Source organism: Periplaneta americana, chromosome 13 (assembly GCF_040183065.1).
Source record: "Periplaneta americana isolate PAMFEO1 chromosome 13, P.americana_PAMFEO1_priV1, whole genome shotgun sequence".
NCBI lineage: Eukaryota > Metazoa > Arthropoda > Insecta > Blattodea > Blattidae > Periplaneta > Periplaneta americana.
This window is the reverse complement of record NC_091129.1, coordinates 127,285,065-127,301,055: the sequence shown is the minus strand read 5'-3', so window position 1 is coordinate 127,301,055 and position 15,991 is coordinate 127,285,065. Positions and strand designations below refer to the sequence as shown.

The window sequence follows — 15,991 nt, the reverse complement described above, 5'->3', positions numbered from 1 at the left end:
GTGTTCTAGAACAAATAAAATAAAATGTTTGAAGTTCCTGTGGGACAATAATGCTTTTTACTGAAAATCTAAAATATTAAAATAAAAAGTATACCTGCTGGACTATTAAAATAAATGACGCAACATATTTTTCACTAAAACATTTCTTGAAATTTAATCCAAACAGGGTACCTGGACATTCTTCCTTTTTCCAATCAGCAATTAAATTATCATAACCTGATAATTACTGTATCCTTCAAACAGTCAACTTCTCAAAAAGTTCATAAGAAAAAAAAAATTCCCTTGCTGGTGATTGTATAAATCAGTCTTTCTAAAGGCGCAGAGGAACACAAATCTGTATTATACTTGATAAAGGCTTGTTTCACTAATGGATAATTGTCTAGAGTGCTGAGGATTTTCCTTTTGTCATTGAAAACTTTTATGAGCTCAAACTCAACAGCAGACAACTGCTTTTCTTTTTGCTTTTCAACGTCTGTTGTACTTGTGGAGGAGTCAAAAATATAAAAATTGCTTTTATCGTCTTTGTCATCTGAACTAAGGTGCAGCAAAGAACTGCTCAGGTGATCTTACACACACATTTTGTATTCAACTCCTTTTGTAGCCAAAATGACAAACTAAATCGAGAAGTATCTTAATTTCAATACAAAATACATCAATTTTATATATTTAAATAACAACTAAGTATTTTCAAAAATTCTTTCAAGTTACAAAATGAAAAATACAAATGTATTTCAAATATTTTAAATACATGTATTTCAAATATTGCCCAGATCTGCAGAAAACACTTGATTCTCGTCACTTAGTAAATAATTTAACAACACACCATGTCGACAGTAATATAGCCTTTGGAAAGTGTTTCAAACTGCGTAAGCACAATTTGTATGGTTTCTTTGGTAAATATGTTTCAATAAGGAAAATGTGTTTCTGTACTGTATATCTAACTCTGATTAAAATGCATATTTCTCTATACAGTTCAGACAGCTGACAAATTCACAACGTAAAGTGTCAGCAGAATTCTGTTGCCAGTGTAGTACAAAAATCGGTACAGAAAACCATTCATTGTGTTTCCTGTGCTAAGCTTAAAGAAAATACTAGGTCGGGAAAATTCAATACAATACTGGCTACACAGCAATTTCGCAGTTCAGTAAGAATATTGGTAACTTAGGACTAACTAGTTCTGCAGATAAATTGTAAGCGTAACTTGATATAGTTGCCATAGAAATAATGTAGAATGTTATAATGGTGTAGAGACTGACCATGAGGTGGAGTGATTCTGGTTCAATCCCACATAGAATTAAAACTTTTTACTACTGTAGTTTCCTTAACAAATAAGGCTACAAAGCCTTCCATAAAGCGATTAGTACGAAAAAGGGAGAGGGGGAGGGGGGAGAGAAGACGGTATCATAACCAAACATCTCCATCTCATTCTAAGGATAAGAAAGCATGAAAATCTACCTCCACTACCTTGCATGTCTTCATAGTACAATTCATATCACCTGAAAGAACTAATTTTCCCTTTTTATTCTAAAGAAGTCATAAATAGTTTACATTCTTTCAAAAAACTTACCTTGAGCAAAATAACATCTATTTCAGAGTACTTCATTCCTCGAACTAGAATTGGGACAAGTCTTGTTAGATGTGGAGACAATGCTTCTTTGCATATAGGCTGGTCTGCTAGTGAAAGCCAAAACTCACAAGCTTCCAAAGCAACACCCTCATCTGGGTCCTGAGTTCGCATTAACATGTACTGTAACAATAAGAAGCACATTATGAATCCTTTATTACATCATTATTACTTACTTACTTACAAATGGCTTTTAAGGAACCCGAAGGTTCATTGCCACCCTCACATAAGCCCGCCATCGGTCCCTATCCTGTGCAAGATTAATCCAGTCTCTATCATCATATCCCACCTCCCTCAAATCCATTTTAATATTATCCTCCCATCTACGTCTCGGCCTCCCTAAAGGTCTTTTTCCCTCCGGTCTCCCAACTAACACTCTATATGCATTATTAACAAAAATAAAACATAACTCAACATTTTTAACAAGAACTAAAATTATAAAAAAATGTTTTCAACAGAACACTGTATTCACACTCAGTGACTGAATAAGAAAATAATTTTATCGTTCATAATGTGATATAACTGAACAAATATCACATAAAATGCAGATTTCAAAATGAAATTTTGTACATTACATTTCACAAAAAAATTCAATTCGAACATCAAAAGAAACAAAGTAGTTTATATATGGTGATTTCAGTGTCTGTCTGTCTGTCTGTCTGTCTGTCTGTCTGTCTGTCTGTCTATCTATCTATCTATCTATCTATCTATCTATCTATCTATCTATCTATCTATCTATCTATCTATCTATCTATCTATCTATCTATCTATCTATCTATCTATCTATCTATCTATCTATCTATCTATCTATCAGTGGAGTATATTGCTGTGAATTTGGTAATGAGACCAGCAACTGGATGCTGAATTACTCAGATTAAGGCGATAATAATAGTAATAGTAATAATAATAATAATAATAATAATAATAATAATAACAACAATAATTGCCTTAAAACTACGGCACATTTTCTGGAACTAAACAAATGCAAAAGAATAAACATAATATTCTTTATAATTACACTTACAGTACATTTGGAAATAAAATTATTCACTTTGAGTCTAAAAATGAATGTTATTTTTTAATAAATATTATAATTTCAATGAATGGCTACAACAGTGGTCATCAGCACAGTGCATCCTAGGGCTAGCGTCTCCTCTTACCCACGGATAAGACATTGCACTAGCATGCATCCATGGCTGCTGGTGGGTATGGTTTCTGCCTTTCCCTTCTCCATGACAGTGCATATTACGATATACCAGTGGCGTACAGTAGCGTGATGTGAAAGGAAATGGTGCCTGTATGTATGCCATCGTTCGACTGGGCTTCGATGCCTGTTGCCTACATAGTGTTTCCACGAAATTGCTTCCCCAAAAACGTCATCACCGCATGCAGCTGCAATACACTCATCCTTTATCCATTTCAACGAGTGCTGATGACCACTGAGCTATAGCATTCTTTTTATTAGTAACAGAAAGTAAAAATTCACTTTGACATAGCCTATATTTCTGCACTGTTGTACATCCAGAAAATACAAACAAATTGTACTGCAATAAGCAAGGCTGGACAAATCCCGAGTGCCAGGTCGCCATGGCACATAAATTTTTTTATGTGACACCTGAATTTTTTATTGCGTTCAAAATTTAAGACTTCAATTTATTTTATGTTGCCACGGCTAGGTAATAAACACAGTTGTAGGAAGAAGTTTAAGTGTGTAATGTGTTTTTATTAATTAATTATAATATTATTTAGCAGACAACGTAGTGCATAAGTAGGTACACAGAAACACTGTAGAATATAGTTTTATTAAGTACAAATGACTATAATCGATAATGGATCAACTTACCTCGATAATATTATGCATATGAGGAATGAGTCTGTCCATTCTCACTTCTAAAAGCATCACTAGAGCACGACACACATTTTTTCGCACTTCGGGGTCATCATCGGTGGCAAGATGAAAGAGATTCTACAATTCAGAATAATGGAATTTCAGTATAATCACATTAAACAACCAATAGTTACAACTAAGCTTTGTCAGTGAAAATTTATACAGTACCTCTAAGAAAGAATCGATATGAATCATTAGGGCCTGAGTCCTGCTAATGATGAACTGGTTCACACAAGCAATTGCATGGGATCTGTGAAAGCATGAATTAAACCAAGTGTTATGAAAATAATGAACTCAAATTCAAATTTCATCAATCTTTGTTCATGTCATGGCGGATTAGATGTGTTCCAGTTCTTAATCCACCATATATTACAAAAACTAATACATATTGGACCTATAAGTATCCTCAATTCACCACAATAATAACAACAAACTAATAATAAGTATAGCTCTTATATTTAAAACTCTTACTTTAACTTTTTCATTTCTATACTCAATCTCTTAAAAATTATTCTGTTAACTTCACTGACTACTTTTCGTAGTTTCCTATCATGTTCGACTACTCAACATTTATAATTCCATATCCGTTAGAGCTTTGACTTTCTCTTCCCATCTAATTTTAACTCCAAAAAGAAATTTTCCTAATTTATGCAGATTGCTGGCATTTAGGGGACCATTCATTTTTTTATAAGCTACTATAGCGTTTATTGGTAGAAATTTTTTTATCCACCCAACCATTTCTCAAATCATTCATTGCCTGACACTTTAACGCAATATGCATTGCGTCTTCCACTAGTCCACATAAAGAACATTTATCCTTCTCTACGTTCCCTCTCTTATTCTTGAGTCTCCAGATACCTAATCTCCATCATGCCATTCCTGTTCTCTCTTCCCTTGAATTTAGTCTAATATATTCTTCCTGTTCTCAAAATTGTTTAACCTCCCTATAGTATTTTAGTGATCCTAGATCTTTAATATTACTAAAAATATCTTGCCTCGAAATTTCGTTTGCCCTCTCTTTTACTATTCTTCCAATAGTTTTCGTGCTTATAGACCCTAGTTCTCTTCATAGTCAATTTAGACCTAATCTGTTTATTTCTCTTTCTAGCTCTTTCAGCCAATTCGATTTCCAATTACCAGCTTCCATACAAAAGATACATGTTTTCATAATTGCTGAATCATTCCTAAACAGAATATTACCTAAATATTTGATTTTTCTTTCTAAAATAATTCCCAGACTCGAATTGGTTCCCATCTCTAGTAAGGCTGCCAGGTTAGAAGCATTCTCCGGTATTCCTAGAAATTTTTTTACAAATTTTGGCTCTTACTTTATTGATGTTTCTTAATCATATGCAATCTTAGGTTTCATATGCTTCATTCTCGAAGTAAAAAATAAAAGAAGGCAAGACAACTGAATTTTTTATGGTTACAGTTGGGTAGATAGTCCTGTCTAGTGAATGGATAGTACCAAAAACCGAGAATTAAACTGACATTTATTAATATTACAAAGTTCATATTTAGAGAGTTACTTTATCCATTTTTTATTGCAAATATCTTAATAGACAGTGGTCATATGATGGTACACCTACCTGATTTTTGGGCTAGTATGTCTGAAGAACTGCAGGAACTTAGGGATGAGAACATTAAGTGGACGATTTAATGCATCACTATCTAACAGTTCTGCAGAGTCCTCGCAAATCTTCTGGAGTGCTCCGAAGGAACCCTGCAATCCAAGGATTTATCAGACACAATTCTCGAATAATTGCAACTTAACATACTGCGATGCACTTCAGATAAGAATGCAACAAAATTGTCAGAAATTTTACATCGGCAATCAATTAACTGGAGTTAAATAGTTCATTGTGAGCTGTAATAACAGTAACTCACCTCGCAGACATTGTAGTCTTGAGAATCCAACATATTGCAAAGTGCAGGAAGTAGTTCTGGCCATGTTGTCAGTTCCCCCTTAGAGGCAATAGTTGTGATAAGTATTCCAACAGTCGCTCTGATTAATGGGGAAGGATCACCAACAGCAGATAGACATTCCTGTTTAATGAACTCGGTCACCACTGGAAGGAACTTATGGAAATGTGCCTTTACGTTATTTTTTAGAATCAGTCCACTCAATGACCTTGTAGGCTCATCTGCAACAATATAGACTTCACTGTATAACATCCCATTTGTCCAGCTAAAATGACAATCCTACTCTAAGGAGTTATCCTTCATAATATGATGCTCATATTTCGCAATATTTATTTCATGCAATGTCATATTATATCAATCGCATTTATATCTACTTAAATGCAGTTTGAGTAATGAATTTAAGCAGTTTGGAATGCTCTATTCCTGTAATGTTAAGTTATTTATTATAACCTATTTTCTCAGCTTCTATCAACCACAGAAATAATGCAATATTTTACCACATGTACTTTACTACTTTACTGTTTTATTTACTTTACTTTATTGTCAAACGCCTGGCATTAGAAAACAACAACTTTACTATTTTCAATTTTAACAAAAAGGTTTCCTCTGATACCTACTATTTTGAAAGAAAAAAATATTATGAATAAAAAAATTTGTTTTTAACTTGCAGTATTTTACTAAAAATCTTTTATTTCGTAATTTCTATACATTAAAAAAATACTTCTGAATATCTAATAAAAATTGCAGGTTCTTCACATAACTGATACTGAGAAAGTGAATCATGAAGTGACGAAAATTCCCTTAAATCAGATAAGCAATATCTGACAAATAGGAACTAAAATCTGATCAAATTAATTGAAATATTAATAGGAAATTGGATTTCATTTTACAGTTTTAAAACTGTGTGAAAGCAGTTTAAGAATTTAAATTCTAATTCTTATATTCAATCCTGTACCATCTTCTAAATTAGTCTAAGCTGTAAGTTCACTTCATTAAAGTCATGAAATATAACATATCTGAAAATGAAATCTTGAACTTTAAAAGAACCTAATATGTAATATGTAATATGTTTTCTTCTAGCAGATTAAAAACATAAAACCAAAAAGAAAAGATCACTCACCTTCTGTTGTAAGTTTTGTCAACACAAATATCAGGTAGTTGTTAAAGTCTGGGAACTTATTCAGTTCTTCCAGTTTCTGTTATCACATTAAGGAATAACTCAGGCGACTTTTAGTGAAAATCCTTTGCATTTCACATCATTTGCTAGACATTAGAAAAATAGCTACAAGCTATTCACTTTCTCGAAGTATTAGGAGCCAAATTTCTCAGCCTCTACTCCCATCATCTTTATACATGGTCAGTCGACCTTTTCCCCTCTTACCACCAATACTAAGTTCACATATTTGATTTATGCACTTTAAGAAATACCGAATTTAATTTTTTAATTATACTTCTCAATAGTTTTACTGCACCTCATTGCTAATACTTCCATTTCTCAATGTAACATAATTATGTTAACAGCGTTTCTTAGAAACATTTGGCAAAGCTTAATTTACTCTTATTAAAATTTTTTTGTGTGTGTGAAGGAGATGGGTAATAGTGGCCAGAATTATTATTTCTATACATTCTTGTATCCAAACAAACAATTGGCGGACTCATTCAATAACTAATATTTAGCTGCTGAAACATCCAGACGAAAATGTTAATGAAAAAAAAAAGTATAATAAAATAATAAAAAAAAAGAATGACACAAAAATTGGTCACAGTTCACGACACACACAATTCATATACAAAAATAAAATTTACGATTTTCCATTCAAGCTATCAACTCAATTACGATTTTATAGCATATTTCTGCGTTTTTTACTTGGTTATTTAATGATACTGTATCAACTACTGTGTTATTTAGCACTGCTACTTTTGTTTATAAAATTTGCTTGTTTGAGAATCTCCCCCAGCAATAAATATGTAATGATGTAGAGGACACCATAAAGTTTTTGAAGACGAAGTTTACAAATAAACAAGAGAAATTTCATTTATTGCATTAATGAAATCTTATAAACTGCCCTATTTTAAAATATTTGTATATGGTTCAGCTTTTTAATATGTTCCGTTTCTTGAAATGAGTGCATTAGTTTACAATGGTTTTATTCTATTAAATGATCAATGAGCCTTTGTTTATAGAAAATTGTGAGACTAGAGGAATGGGTGTGCAGGATGATACTGTGAAATAAATATTGTTCGAAATGTGAATGACAACAGGAAGTGATTAATTTATAATTATCTGTACAAATTAAATCCAGAAGTTGATTCTTTACATGATGCTCGCTAATGTACAAGTTGTCAATATGATAATTCATTCAAATAGGTTTCTAATTGTGAAATTTTATTTCGAAAGCTGCTGACGTAATAGTGCATGACGCAGAAGGGAATAACTATTGTTTAATACACTAGGCACCCATCAAGAAAAGTTTGATGTATTGATTTGAATGTATTAGAATCATTAAACATACTAGGTGTGGACTTGACCAACCATGAGTAAAGATTTGTTTGCTTAGGTTTCTGGTGTGCTATCTGTTATTGTGTGCGAGTTATGTATTCACAAACTTGTTCACATAGACGAGATTTTCCTTGTCTATTCAGGTGTAGGCCATGTCTAGTGTACAGATGCCGCAGCAGAGTTTGGGTTTATGGTTCATCTGGATAGTACGACTAGCTGTTTGCCATTACATTGTTGTAAGTCTAAAGGTGCGTACACACTTAGCAAATGAACAACGAACGACAAACAATTGCATTCGCTGATTGAAATCGTTATGTGTGTGTATGTCGCAGCAAAGGCAAACCGATCATTTGATTTGCCTTCAGAAGTGATCAGTCGCTTGTTGGTACATCAAAAGAAGTTGGTATTTGTTGTGGACGGGATTTGCCACTAGTTGGTAGTTAGTAACAGAACGCAGCGCTTAGTTCAATTTCACCAACAGGATGTCGAAACTGGAGTGGACGGAAGACGCTGTTATAAATCTTATTAATGCATAAAGGTAGCAGGAAACTTTATGGAATCCCAAGCATCCTACTTACCACAATAAAGTAAGAAAACATGATGTTTGGGAAGCTATTGGAAAGATGTTCAGCTGCAAGATAGGCGAGTCAAATACGTGCAAAATTTGAAAATTATTTTTGTTTATTTATTTTCAGTGGATACATGTTTGTTGTTTATTGTAGGGACCAGAAGTCAAAAAGAAAATTGAGTCCCTACTGACATCATTCCGGAGGGAAAGACAGAAGTCCACAAAAAGATCTGGAATGGGGAATGATGAAGTGTACGAGTCAACTTGGTTCGCGTATAAACATATGTCATTCCTTTTGGACAAATTCACGCCCAGAAAAACAAAGTTCCAACCTTGTGGTCACAAAATAAATTATTGGCACTGAAAAGTGCCTTTTCATAAGCATGATGCACATTCGACACAGACAAATCTCTCTTTTTAGTATTTTAAGATAATTATTGTCAGTGAGGTATCCGTGTACTGAAACTTTCCCGTCTTGCAGTTGTACCTTAATAAAATCTCCCAGTTCCTCAATTGTAGCTGTACATACTTCTGGAACAATTCTGGTAATTAGCTGTTTCGACACTTTGAATAAATACATTAAACTTGTATACGAATTTCCTGTAGCGAGATATCAAAGTGTTAATGCTAGTCTTTCCTGAATAGGCATTGCTTCTCGCCAGCCTGTCTCTTTCTTGGAAATTTTTGGCCTTATTTTGCAGAGTAATATTTCGAAGTCTGTTTCTGAAATGCGACAGAAGTTGTGAAATTGTCCCGATTCCAGTCGACGTAAATTGTGAAGCAAGTCAGTGCCTCTATATTCATTGTGACTTTCGTAGAGTGGCGTCTGCCACCATCGCCTTTCGGTTTTTAACTTTCTCTTTGTTAAACTGCCTATAATAACAACGGCTGCGCTTGCTATAGTTATATTTCTGTCTGCCTTTATTGCAGATAATCAGCGAACGTGAATGTTTTCTGACAATTTGCTGATGATTTGAACGTTGCTCAAAACAGCAAACGAACAACGAAGTTTTGCTTCATCATTTGTTTGTTGTTCGTTCGCTAAGTGTGTACGCACCTTAATATGGCCATTAAGATAAGAATATCGTACTGTACTGAAGAGGTTGATTATTACGTTAGTCTTACCTGAGATGAAGTGTAGCTTGGTGACTAGTCTATTCAGAGTCAGTTGTGTGGGACTATATTGACCAATGTCATTTGTGCCATCAGTTACTACCATGTGATCATTTTTCCTTAAGTCTCTCGTTAGGTTTGTTAAATCACAGACATAGCCTATCTGTATGTTTCAACAGGAAATATTCGTTATTGCTACCACTACCACAGGGGGTACCCTGCAGGCACCCTTGCACCCCATTATGCCTGAATAAACAACTTCTTTCAAACACTGGTATCATATTGTATGGTTGATCTCCAACAGCTTTTGTATAAAACTTTTTTTTTGTAAAATTAAAATTTAAGAAGTTATGAGCAATATTTCTTACTTATTGTTCACCCTATATATAAATACTTTCCAGACCCAATGGTTGGAACCCCATTTTATTCACATGTTAATAATCAAGAACTTCCATTTTATTTTGTTTTACATTCTGGTGAACAAAATACGAGACTTAGATTGACAATAACTAATCTAGTATTTGTAACCCAGTGTTTTTATTTCATACTTACTACTTAATTAAATTATTTAAATAAGGATGTGTAGATTTAAGTGGACAAATATAAAAATATTCTAAATTTCAAGCATAGTTTAATGAAGGAAGAGAGCATACTCCCGAAAATCTCTGCACATATTTCGTCTTGCAGTTTCTTTTCTAAAAGTTTGATAAAATTGGTTGACTTTTATACTTAATTTACAGGAAAATGTTTTGTCATTCAAGAACTAATAAATGATTCATATGGATGTTATAAGGGTTTAGAGTTAGTTTACACCTAGCTGACAAAAGTGGAACTGAAAACTCCATCTAGAAAGCAAAACTAGAATTCCGTTCTGTATCTCTCTTCTTCTTTCCACTCTCTCTCTTCCACACTCCATCTCACTCTTTTTCTCCTATTTTCTTCATTTATGGTGGGATTTGATCTGTTGAAGTTGCCTACCGAACACACACTGTGGGTAACGAGTAATGCTTTAGACCACAAGACCACAATGACATATGCTGAAAAGGGAAAAAATTAATCTATTTATATCAATGGGGAGATAACATCTACGAGTGACGGAAGTGAGTTTGGGTCTCCAATAATGTTAATTTCACAGGTGAATGTTGTGTTGTGCTAAGTACGGTCATTTTAAATTTGTTATTAATGTAATTGTTACAAAGTGAAGGCTGATGAATACACACCTAACTTTTGTGGATATTAGCTAGTTAATACAGTATATGTAATTTTTTCCACATGAGTGTCGATTACACATTTAATTTAAGCAGAATTAAGCTAGTTAATAGGTGTAATTTTACCACGTGAGTATCGAATGCATATCGAATTTTGCGGGGCGTAAGTTTGTTATAGGAAGGCTAGAGAGTGAGCTTCCGGGGCAAGGGGTAGAGAGAGACAGTAGTCAGATAGAGCAGCTGCCATGTGAGAAGCAGTGAGAGTGGGGATAAGTTCCCCTACAGCTATTCAGTTCTTCCAGAATTAGTCTATTCGATAAATATTTAATAGGCCTAGTTTTCATTACCTTAAAAAAAAAAAAAAAAGCGAAGAATGGGTAGAACAGAGAAAAATTCTATCCAGCACCGGGATTCGAACCCGGATTTTCAGCTCTACATGCTGACACTCTATCCACTAAGCCACACCAGATTCAAATTTCGATGCCAGATGGAATCCTTCTCAGTTTAAGTTCTACCTCTCTGTTCCCCTTTTGGTGGCCTACCCTCATGTACTGAGTCACAGAATACGTGACAGTGGCACAATGTCCAACACTATGTACAGAGGTGCATTCATTACGAGGGACTAAGTGACCGGGGTCCGGCAGAACAAGGCGCCATCTTGAATCACGAAGTGATTACTTACCCTTATCACATGTACTTCAGTACATCATAGTAATATTTAAAAAAAAGTGTTCAATAAAAATTATATATATATATATATATATATATATATATATATATATATATATATAAGGAATGGTGAACAGGAGAAGAATTCGGGGCAGAAGAAGATATCAGATAATAGACGACATTAAGATATATGTGGATCATATGAGGAGACTAAGAGGAAGTCAGAAAATAGGAGTAGAGAATGCTGGATTTGCAGTGAAAGACCTACCCATGGGAAGAACATTTATGTATATATGTAATAATAATCCAATAATAATCTATGGCACCACAGCCCTGGAAGGGCCCAGACCAACAAGCCGGCTGCTGGTCCCACATTCATATGCCGAAGCAGAGGTGAACGATCATACAACCAGAATAGAAGTATCGTATGATCAGCGCGCACACGCACACCCCCCCCCCACCCGCCCAGGGCTTTTAAAAAGCACTCATTTGAGTGTGTGTGACGAGTGAAAATTTGTACTCAAGTGAAAAAGATTGTGATTTCTTATTGCGCTCCTGTAATTCGACCATACTGACTAGTGAAATTTTTTCCCAACTGATGAACCACCATAACATTTTTGAAGTCCTGTATGCACCTAATTCTATATAACCCTGTGAAAAGCTAATCTGAGATTTTTGGATGCTAAAAATCTGATTATTTACCCATTCTGAACTCTTAAATAATAAGAAAAAGAATTCTGAAGGGATGCATGTGGCCTGGGAGTTGAAAACTATAGGTGTCAAATTTAAAAGGAACATAAATCTTAGATGTCCTAATGCTTACCACTGCTCTGCTGCCTAATATTTTTGGTCTATGACAATTTAATTAACTAGGCCTACAATGAAAATAGCCTATATTATTTCTTAGATTTGTGCAATGGATCAAAGAACAATCAACAGAATTTTCTATACTACTTAAAGCAAAACCGACAAAATAAAGTGTATAACTACCGGGACCACTAAAGTTTACCATTCCCAGACAATGACTATAATAACTAGCCTACCGGTAATATTTAATTTATATCTATATACGAAATTAAGTTTTTGTGAATAATTGTAATGTCAAGAGTTTTTAAAAGTACTGTATATGCTCAAAACGCCCCATAATGAACAAAATAAATTCTCATTCCATCAAGAATTATGGGAAAGAACATACTTTAGATATGCAAATAACTTTTCTTGGCGTACGATAAAGGTATTTATGCTGAATAACGGAGTTCGTAGCTTAATTTTTATTCACTCAATACTAAAAACCGTTAAGAATGAGCATAAAATCAATATTAGTTTGAAATATTTCGTATATTTATTGCCTACCGGTATCAATCTACTCGCCAACATATTTTTTATTTAGTCAAATTTTTAAAAAATGTTTAAGAACTTCAGTGTAATACATGGCAAGAACTCCCTCACAAATTAAACAACAAATAACTACACATTTATAATAAACAATGTGAATACTGAATTAACCACAGTACTATTTTAAGATACATTTCATAACAGGAAGGATGTCAGTAACATCCAATCTTAGACCAAGTGTATTTACTATTATAAACAATTTTTACCTTCTAAAAAACGGTACAGTTAATATAAGTAGTGCAAAGGATACTTGTTGAACAGCTCTTTGTGTTGCTGTATCTGGAGACTGCGACTCTTTTAGAAGTTTCAGTATTTGTCTTAAACCTTCCTCTTGAGGTTGCCACGCCATTTTCATTATTGCCTGCCCTCGTACACCTGAAAAACGGAAGTAACGAGAGGTCATTCCGAGTCCTATAACATTTATTTCCTTATTAAAATATACCTTATTCCAATAAATTGCACTATATATAACTACATATGTAAATATTTGTTATAATGTATTTGTAGTTAAATATTTATTTCATATTTTATCGTTATTGTTCCAAATAAACATACGACTTGATTCTACATTACTCGTTCCGCTACGTTGCCAAATGTAAGCAATGAGAACATTGATCGGGTGGCGGGTATGAACAATTATGCCAAATTTAACTCTCCAAATGTGAAATAGTTTTGAAATAATTCGCATTACACAGAAACTATAATGCATCAACACTTTTGATAATTTCAATATATTCAATGCAGTATCAAAAGTATTTGAATTTCTTTAAGTTCATAATAAATGCAGTTTGTAATCGTTAGCCGGCCATTCCCATGTTATTGAATTTACCAATTGGTATGACCTAATTTATATTTTTTTCTTAAACAATTGTTATCTTTTCAGATTCGTTCGTTTGTAGACTATTATCAAATCAATACAACTAACCTTCAGAAAATATGATGGTATTTGAACTGGAATAGCCAATATAATATGTAATAACTGATCTACAAGAAAACCGCTTTTTTCAATGTTTTTCTTCCTGAAAATTACATTGGATCAACCGTTTTCGTTATGAGCCTATATGCCATAATTAAACTATAAAATAAAATCGCTTTTCATTTAAAGAAAAGAATGTATGTGCATATACTTTTGGAACAGTACACCAAAATGATGGAGCATTTTTAGAAAAAACAGTTGCTTTGAGCGTTTGAAGTGATTGACAAATTAATTTTTTTTATGCAGAATCACCTGGGCGTTCTGTTCTTTTCTAGAAGCAGCATAATTATAATAATCTGATGAAATGGGAAGTTCTACATTTACAGAAAAAAATGTTCATCGTTTTAAATACCTAGATCAATAAAATACTTTTCTGTAGCCAGAGTTCGATTTTTGTTCTGGCATTTGGTCTATTTCGACCTCACACGTTGCAGTTGACGGTCACGTGGCGCGACTCCTTCGAGGTTGATTTAGTACGAACGTGATCTTTTCTCTTGTTTAACGGTACCTTATTTATTGAATCTACACACGTTGTATTCAGTTCGGCTGCTGATTCACTTTGATATTTCCATAAATATTGACATTCACATCAGCAAAGACGTCAAGGTCGTCTTACGCAGTACTTTAGTAGTTATTATACAATGCTTACCACAGGACTCGGAAGTTCGGTGGTTCGAACTTGGTCGATGGCAGTAGTACCTTAGTACCTGCTTCCTTTGAATACACAGTTCGTAAAAGAACCCGGTCCCTGAATTACAGGGCTTCCGATAAAATTTATCGGAAATTTCTTACCCACGTAAAAATTACATTCTAGAGGCAGTACAATGGGCCTGTTCGCTTGTCCCACCCTCCACCTATAATACCATCACATGATGGCATAAATGGTAATGACATTGTTGATGAACTAGCAAAAAAGGGCACATTACATAGACAAAATAAAACTGAGTACTCACACATTAGGTATCAAAATTAAAACTTAACTAGAAGAAGAAATACTTCATAAATATAATCAGGAATCACAAGGGGAAAAAATGGGCAAAAATAAATAAACTTTGGAAGACATATACTGTAGCTTAAAATCCAGAAAGGAAGCCGTAGCAATTTTCAGGTTGAATACAGGAAATGACTGCCTTGTATAGCATCTTTGCAAGATTGGAATTTACAACACAGAAGAATGTCCATTGTGCAGCATATCAGGATCATCAATGAACGAAGAACATCTGCTTCAATGCACTAAACTGAAGAAAGAAGCACTGGAGTGCAGAAATTTGAGTTCTCTTTACTGGGAGGCAAGAAGCAAAATGGGTTATGGGAAACAATTAAAAATTCGACTCACTGCCTAGCAGTGGCCTATGGCATCTGATCATATCTTGATATGGAGTGATAAAGTGTTGCCGAGTTCTGGTCCTTTTTTAATTTCATTAATGCCGCGCCATTGTTCAGAATCTTAACGATATTCAATGCAGAATCAAGCATATGAAAGATGTCGCAAGAGTAGGCCTATTATAAATTAGCGAGAGCTTACACGAATGCTGTAATACAATAAAGCAGTACCTGCAATACTACTGTACTGATAGTACCAACTTGACATTGTCAGTAGTTTTAATAATTTAATTCGTGTTTAATTGAAAAATGTATTAAACATTACAACTAATTAATACCAAATTAAAATGAATCTGAATATTCCTGAAATTCACAAACTATTTCGAGCCCTGGACTGCACAGTTACCTAGTGTTGGTGGAATTGGTGATAGCGAGATGATTCTGAAGATTTTCTGTGGGATTATTACCTGACAACTTCAATGTTGGGGGGGGGGGGAGAGGACCTTGAAGAAAAAAAAAAACGAACTCAGTAATCAGCCCAAGTAGGATTCGAAGTCACGACCAGCCTCAGAACACTTATCGAACTTGCTAATCCTTGAGCCATGCTGGCGACCTCTACAGTGTAACAGCTCCTAGAACACCATGGCCGACTACTAGCCTCATCCATATAGCTCAGCAGAGATGATCGATTACCCAATCAGTATGGGGGTATTGTGAGGCTAGCATGAGGATCGCTCCAACTGCTGTAGCTGATTCTGATTATTTTATTATTATTATTATTATTATTATTATTATTATTATTAT

General features: G+C 34.1%; 1 protein-coding gene across 1 annotated transcript in view; it reads right to left on the bottom strand.

The window, feature by feature from the left end:
- Tnpo (transportin 1) overlaps positions 1-13,253 on the bottom strand; it is a 68,635-nt gene extending 55,382 nt beyond the window's left edge. The window contains exons 1-7 of the mRNA XM_069844186.1: positions 13,139-13,253; positions 6,556-6,631; positions 5,400-5,656; positions 5,102-5,235; positions 3,681-3,762; positions 3,468-3,590; positions 1,568-1,747 (exon numbers count right to left, since the gene is read on the bottom strand). Coding sequence (XP_069700287.1) covers positions 1,568-1,747; positions 3,468-3,590; positions 3,681-3,762; positions 5,102-5,235; positions 5,400-5,656; positions 6,556-6,631; positions 13,139-13,243 — 957 coding nt within the window. The 5' untranslated portion in view covers positions 13,244-13,253. The remainder of the gene's footprint in view (positions 1-1,567; positions 1,748-3,467; positions 3,591-3,680; positions 3,763-5,101; positions 5,236-5,399; positions 5,657-6,555; positions 6,632-13,138) is intronic.
- Positions 13,254-15,991: the final 2,738 nt, after the last annotated feature.